Below are 8,021 nucleotides of genomic sequence, written 5' to 3' on the forward strand. Positions count from 1 at the left end.
TAATCTAAAGGTTTAATCTACCCCTTTTTTTTAGAGAAAGGTTTAATCTACCCTTTGTTTGATATACTCAACAATAATCATTGGGTGAAGCTATTTCATTTACAAACCGGTCCTGAAGCCGGTGAAAGAAATTGTGCCAAGCGGGCTTTGCGGCGTGAGCTATAGGACGATCTAAGACCTGAACAGAACTCTAATCGCTTTCAGCTTCAGTGCCTACCCGTTCAAATCGGAGGAAGCCTAATAACGTCCTAGTCAATCCCCTGCTAATAACGAATAGTATCCCATAGGGCACCCGTAACGATATAAATCAGTTACTAGCTAAGCTAACCTCTCTAGTAGTGCTAGCTCTTAGCAATGACTCATAGTATAATTAGGTTTACATAACGCTTTCACATAATCTTAAAACATGTGTACGAGTCTAGCTCTGAATTAAGAACTAGGTTTTCTCTCTCTTCTATTAAAGTATAAAAAAAAATTAAAAGCTAACTTTAGCTTATGATAATATTTGGCTGTCATTATAAATCGACTTATAAGCTATCATACAATATTGTTCTCTTTAGCAAATCAGCCGTACAAACAAATTAGCACGAGGCTTTACGAGCAGCCGCCATGTGAGTCCGCCACTGCGGCTTCCATCCCGACCAAAATCTGCAAAACCAGTCCTTCACCTCCCCTTCGGTTCGTGCACAGTCCAAAAAGACAGGCAACGAGCCAGCCACGAACGCACTCCCCTCCATCGATCTCTCCCTCCTCGAGCGGCTCGCGAGCGGGATCGGCGATGGGGGGCTGCTGCGGCTGCTTCCACGATCGAAAGCGTCCGCGGGAAAACCCGATGGCGATGCATGAGGAACAGTTCATCCGGCGCGGATCGAGCGCTGCCAACTACCCCTACCCAGCACCGATGGTCGCGTACAGCGAGGTCAGTCTCCAGTTCCTGCAATTTTCTCGTCACCTGCCCGCATTGTGTTGTTTCAGCTTTCACCCTCGTGGCTGACGGCTGCTGCCGATGTTTGCAGGGGTTGGGCGCTGCAGAGAGATTGAAGGCTGGGTTCCGGACGTTTAAAAAGAACATCTACGAGTGAGTTTGCTCTTACGGTCAAGGAATTCTGCAACTGAATTTGAGTGTGTACCTGATTCAGTTCGTTCTTCTGATTTGGGGGTTGTTGCAGTCAGAACCCAAAGTTGTTCGGCCAGCTCAAGTCTGCCCAGTCGCCGAAGGTATTTTCCATCCATTGATGCCTGGGGGGACAAAAACCTCTGTTCGTTCAACTGTATTCAGGATGTGTTCATTCATCAATGTGTGCATCTGTTAAGGATAACTACACACCGATAGTTCAGCCAAATAGAATATTCTCAAATAAAATAAAAACTGAACAAAATGTATGGTTATTTTGTTATTCAAACTTATAAATAAGTTGCAAATAATCAGACTTCTCGTATATATACGAGAAGTCTGATTATTTGCAACTTATTTATAAGTTTGAATAACAAATTTACTAATCGAAATTCTGGTCTCATAGTTTTGGAAACCTTAGGATACTAAATGAAATCCCACAAACAAGAATTAACCTGCAGTTCTTCAGTTCAGAAGTACGGAGTAGGTCTTTAAAACAAAAGGTAATACTAGTAGCTTCAGTTTTGCAGCGGTCTGTGTTGGACCATAGACCAGAATTAGCTTCTTCTCCTCATGATACTAAATGAGTAGACTTGTTGGCCGCACAGGGTCAAATGTTAAACATGGCAATCTGTGTGTTGCTCACATACAAGAATAAGCTGATGATAACTTCAAAATGCAATTACACCCATCCAAAACTGGTTATATATATAACATAAAAACTGAATCATGCCCACCTTGCCGCTTCACCCTGCATACAAATTCTTGATGGGGCGGCAACAAACCTTGCGGTCTGGAGGGTCGCTTTTGTGGTTGGAGCATTTTTCTAAAGGTGGAACTCCAACAATAATAAATACACAAGAGAATTGTGCATGTGGTGGTGTCTGATACTCTGATTGCCTGTTAAACAGATGAGGCAAATGAGTCTTTTCACCCCGTCATGCATATTTACATATTGTCTGTTTGGCAATTGGTCTTGTCCTTTGGGTTGTAGTTTAATTTACACTTCACACTTCATATGATTTCATACATTCTATGAGTTTCTGTAACTTAGTATCTGGAGATGATCAGTTTGGTCAACTGGAGATAAGCAAGTAACCTACCTGCTGCGTCAGGTGGGACTTGGAACCTGGAGCTCCACCAAAATAATTAATGCCTCCTACCAAGTTGTAGTGTTTATGGTCTGATTGGTCTCTGTAATATGTTCATTCACATCATCATTCATTTAATGGGAAGGACTGAAGAAGACACATAAAGGATACATGAACAACTTTCACTCATCTTCTGGATATTTGGCCGGAGTGGATGTGAATCATTCAATGTCTATTTACTTCCTTGCTGTGTTGCGAAGGTCCCCAATAAATCTATAGTCAAAACCATTCCATCCGGAAATCTTTGATCTCTATAAGGTCCGTGTTCTAAGGAGTCAGCCTTTTTTTCTCCTCTCTGATTTGATGGTTATTCTGTTATTTCTTGCAGTACATGGTGTTTGCATGCTCTGACTCGCGTGTTTGTCCATCAGTGACCCATGACCTAAAGCCAGGAGAAGCCTTTACTGTCCGTAATATTGCCAGCCTGGTCCCAGCCTACAAGCAGGTTCATGCTTATGGAGATTATTTTTCATATTTTATTTTCAAGAAGAAGTAATAATTCTGGCCAGTGCTTTTGGAGGTACAATTAATTAACCTGGACATTCATGTATTACCACAGAATGTGCACTGCAATATCGGTTCAGCCATCGAGTATGCTGTGACCATCCTCAAGGTGAGCTTCTCCCTGTTGTTTTTAGAATGCCTAACCCAAAAACATCCATCTTGCATTCATGTGTTTTGGTTCATTTGTCAATGAATATGACATAGTCTTGTAAGAAAAAAAAGACAATAAAAACACAGTGCCACCAGACTACTTGTGCTACAGGATGCTGTTGCACTCCTCCCTAATTGTTAGCATGATTTGGGAAGGTTTTTTTTGTCATGTGTCATTTATCTAATACTTTATGAATAAACCTAAATTTATAGTTTGCTGTTTAGAATCGCTGGGGTAACTATACCTCCATTAGCTATATCAAAACCACTGAAATTTGTGCAGAGGAATAAAATATTCCTACAATGGAATGATACTGGCAGTTATACTGTATATAGTCACATAAATTGCCCTATTACGAACTATAAGAGATTTATTCTTCTGTCCATGGAAAACAAGTTGATGGACACCCTATTCTCAGGTTGAGTGTATTGTGGTTATTGGTCACAGCTGCTGTGGTGGAATCAGGGCACTCCTCTCTTTGAAGGAAGATAGACCACACACCTAGTAAGTAGTCATCTTAATCTTGCTCCAAATTGTCTGTCTCCACTATGTTTGGTGATAAAGAAAACTGAAAGGATCAAGATGCCCAAGAGGGGGGGTGAATTGGGCTAATTCTAAATTTTTCTTGCAATAATCAAATCCTACGGATAGCCCAATTAACCCCTTGTGCCTAGAAAAGTGTTTATATTAAACTAATGCACAACAACCTCTCAACCTAAGTTCCAAACTTACTCTAGCAAGCAATTCTTATGGAAATTAAACAAGTATTAAATTGCTCAAAGTAAGTGCTCAAAGTAAATAGAGAGAGAGAGAGGAACGCGGCGATGTTTTGCCGAGGTATCGGAGAGTCGCCACTCCCCACTAGTCTTCGTTGGAGCACCCGCGCAAGGGTGTAGCTCCCCCTTGATCCGCGCAAGGATCAAGTGCTCTCTACGGGTTGATTCTTCGACACTCCGTCGCGGCGAATCACCCAAAACCGCTCACAACTTGAGTTGGGTCACCCACAAGCTCCGCCGGGTGAACACCAAACTCCCAATCACCACCAAGCCGTCTAGGTGATGGCGATCACCAAGAGTAACAAGCACGAACTCTCACTTGACCACGCGAAGCCTAATGAGAAGATGGATGCACACTTTGCTACTCTTGATTTGCTAGTGAGGCTACTCTCTTGGATTCTCGAATCACAAACACCTCACTAGGACCTTGCTCTTCTTGGCACTCACAAACGTGTTTCTCAGCTGTTGGAATGAGCAAAAGATCCTCCACTCACGAGTGGAGCTTCTATTTATAAGCCAGCCTGAAAAACGAACCGTTATGAGCTTCTGCGGGATGACCGGACGCTCCGATCGTGATGACCGGACGCTCCGGTCAGTTCAACCCGCGAACCAGTTTTCAAGTGATGACCGGACGCTGTCAGGGTCCGGTCAGTACTGACCGGACGCGTCCGGTCGCTCTTGGATGCTTACTGTAAACGACCGGACGCTGGATACACAGGGTCCGGTCACACTGACCGGACGCGTCCGGTCACTCTTTTCCAAGTCTGGACCCTTACTGGAGTCGACCGGACGCTGGCCCTCAGCGTCCGGTCAAACCAGACTTGATCCCCTCGGTCAAATGAACTGACCGGACCCTGCGGCCAGCGTCCGGTCGCACCGGAGCCAGCGTCCGGTCAGTGTTTTGACCCTCCATTCACTTCCAACTTCCGAACATATGTGAATGAAGTTTGCTCCAAAAGATATTAGGCATTCATAGGAGCTACCTAGAGCTAGTTTGAACAAATGTGCACCACACCTAACTCACTAGACTCAACTAGGTCAAGCTACCCGTTCATACCCCCCTTTATAGTACGGCCAAAGGAAAAACAAAGTCCTAAACTACTCTAAGTGTCTCTCCAACTTCAATCGACACTTAGAACTAGTTATCCTTAACCTTGTCGTCCATCCTTTGAAAAACCGAAACGATTTCCATCGTAGGGGCATGACAACCTCGATTGCCCAATCGATCTCTATTACCATGACCTAACTTAATTGTCTCTGCAAAACACACGTTAGTCATAGTAATCTTGTATTGACATTAATCACCGAAATCCAACTAGGGGCCTAGATGCTTTCAATCTCCCCCTTTTTGGTGATTGATGACAATACCACCTCGAGTATGTTATGGAGTGAGGTTTTTGACGGGCTTGATTCATATAAGCTTTTGTCAATAAGAACAAAAAGAGTTAGTCAAGCTTATATGACCCAAGCCAAAACAATGTACTCAAAGGATATGAATTGAGCATGAGTACCAATAACAAAGTTCATTTGCTTCGAAGTGTAAACGCGGAAGCAAAAGCAAATGAGCATTCCACAAGTGATATGACATAGAGATAAAGCAAAGTAGAAGTCACACATGTCAAATATCACAACCACGTAGATAGCACTATCACATATAAATAAGAGTATGCATGAAAGTAAACACACGAATGCATAAGTAATAGTGTATCACACAAATAAAACTCCAAAAGTATATAATAAGCTAATACTAGATAACTAGCTCCCCCTGAAACTCGCTCCCCCTAAGTCTACATACTCAAACCCTCTCCCCCTTTGGCGTCAAACACCAAAACCTAGGGGTCGGACGGCGGGGCTGCAGCGGACGAGTCGGGCGCTGAAGTACGTGGAGCAAGATGGAACTGGGCGCCATCATCATCTGACCCTGAGCTCTGAACTGACTGACCCTCTGAAGCAGGAAGTGTCGCTGAAGCGGTCTGGGTCTGAGCTGGTGCTGCCTGTGAAGCTGCAAGTATGTCTGTCGTAGGATCTGACGAGGCGACAGACGAGGGGAGCCGCTGAGTAGTCATGATAGCTGGAGCGGCTGTAGACGGACCGGCAGTATGCATGTGAGGCGGGGTAGGCATGCCGGTCAACTCACTGAATGATGCTCCAAGACTCCTGGAGACTGACGACTCAGGCACGAATAGTGAGGACGTCTGCTCTGGTGAGAAACCCGTGTGATAAGGAGTGAACTGCGGGGCTACACCAGGTGAGGCTAACCACTGGGACACCTGTACAGGAGGTGAAGGAAACTGAGCTGGAGGCTGTCCCTGACTCTGAAGCCCGATAGGCTGTACTGCTGGAGTCGTCGAAGTGGTAGGAGGCTGTGCAAGCTGGGGCGAAGTCTGTGGCAGTGGGATCCCAATTGCTGTCACTACATGCTGCATGAATCCCATGAGCTGCTGCTGCATAAGTAACTGCTGGTGCTGAAGGAGCTGCTGCTGCCGCTGAAACTCGTCTTGACGAGCCTGAAACTGTGCGAAGTTTGTAGCAGTCTCCTGTGCCTGTCGTGTCTGATCCTGCTGCATCCGCTCAAGAATAGCAATGAGAGCGGGGTCTGTCTGTGGAGCTGGTGGAGCAGAACTGGAGCTACCTGCCTCTGCATCGTGTCTGCGTGGAGGCATCTGAGGTATAGGCTGGTAGTCGTCGTCGGAGCTGTCACTGTACTCACTCACCTTCTGCTGTGCCTCTAGCTCCGCCTCCTCAGTGGCTGCTATCCCTCTGATGATCTCGTCCTGTTGAGCTGCGGACTCTGGCACGTCGGGACGACGGCTAGTCTGTCTGGGTGCCGGGGGAGTGGCGTGTCTGATCCTCTGTGACAGGTTGTAAGCTGGGAACTCCGTAGTGGCACCTGTATACTCATCCATCATGCCAGGGGGCTTATCAATCATAACTCTGCGGATGAGAAACGTGATCCAGTGAGCATAGGGAAGCTGCCTGCGACCCTTGAATCCCTCAGCTATAGTATCCTCCATCTCTGAAAGAAGGAGGTCCCAGATGTCAAACACTGTCATCTGCATAATGGCATTGAGAAGCCAGAGCTGTAAGCGAGTCAGGCCCTCCCTGTATCCCAACCTGGGAAGCAATGTCCTCCTGATGATGGCCTCTAGTATCCTCGCTGTAGGAGTCAAGTCACTGGAGTTCCTGCTTGACCCCTCACCAAACGGCTCCTTGAAGCAATGGCGCACTAAGTCTGTAGGGGCCACCAACCCTCCATGAGGACGCCTGGGAGGCTCCTGATGTCCATAGCAAACCTCATACATCCTTACAGGCTGCTCCTGTGGTCTCAGTATCTCTCTGGCCCTGCTACTCGTCACTCTATAGTCTTTGCCGTTGAAGGCAAAGTGAATGAATCTGTGATGAGGATCGATGTAGAGCGAGGCATAAAACTGACGAACCCAAGAAGGTACATATATCCCTGTCCGTCCAATCAGATCTGACAGTCCTGGCAAATTTGACAAGTATTGCCGAATGCCCTCTCCGGCTGCTGCCACAATGGACTCTATCGGACAGACCCTCTGTGATCTGAACACTGCCCCACTGTTTAGATATGCATTGTAGAAATCCTCCTGCAGTGGCGTGTAGAACCCCTCAGCTGCTCTCTCATCCCTCCTCGGAGGAAACCAGACCTCAAACTCAACAAACCGCAGCTGCTGAACCTGCCTGGCTGTAGCGGCCCTCAAGTCGAGGTGAACCACTGGAGGCGGACCCTGTGGTCTGGGCGGAGGGCGTGAACCCCTGCGCTGTGTAGCTGGCCTCGGTGGAACTACAGCACTGGTACGACTCGAGCGGCGTAGCTGAGGTGCCGGCTCGGTCTCCTGACTCTCCTGAGTCTCCTGGGCTGGCTGAGGCTCTGCTGGTGGAGGCTGCTGCTGTGCTGACGGACCCTCCTCAATGGCAACCCGTCGTCCTACAAGCGTGGCAGTCCCAGCTGGACTACCGTGACGACGCTCAACCTTCTCAATCGCAGCTCTGACTGCGGGTGAAACTGGCTGATCTGTAATGACAATTCCGCTGCGGGTGCCACCTCTCTCGGCACGCTCTGCGGCCTCTGCAACAGCTGCTGCTCTGGCTGTCTCTACGTCGGGGTACTTCCGCTTCTTGGATGTTACTTGCTTGGTTGATTTGCCCTTGGATCTGGCTGGCTGACGAGGCGGGGGCCTCCGATCATTATCACCTGGGCCACCACCAACATTCTTGGTGCGAGCCATCTGAGCTGACAAGATGGTGAACTGACGCTGATGAAGATCAACTGTCAAACTGTCGCTTTCGAGGCTTGGCCTCGA

At 47.2% G+C, this 8,021-nt stretch overlaps 1 protein-coding gene across 1 annotated transcript; it reads left to right on the plus strand.

Annotated features, from left to right (window-relative positions):
* The first annotated feature begins 578 nt into the window (after nucleotides 1-578).
* LOC136452563 (carbonic anhydrase, chloroplastic-like) lies at nucleotides 579-3,412 on the plus strand. Its single transcript, XM_066453167.1, has 6 exons — nucleotides 579-919; nucleotides 1,017-1,078; nucleotides 1,170-1,218; nucleotides 2,594-2,710; nucleotides 2,825-2,878; nucleotides 3,368-3,412. The coding sequence occupies exons 1-6, from the start codon at nucleotides 779-781 to the stop codon at nucleotides 3,410-3,412; spliced, it is 468 nt and encodes a 155-aa protein (XP_066309264.1). The 5' UTR covers nucleotides 579-778.
* The last annotated feature ends 4,609 nt before the right edge of the window (nucleotides 3,413-8,021 follow it).

The sequence above is a fragment of the Miscanthus floridulus genome, chromosome 5, assembly GCF_019320115.1.
Source record: "Miscanthus floridulus cultivar M001 chromosome 5, ASM1932011v1, whole genome shotgun sequence".
Lineage (NCBI taxonomy): Eukaryota > Viridiplantae > Streptophyta > Magnoliopsida > Poales > Poaceae > Miscanthus > Miscanthus floridulus.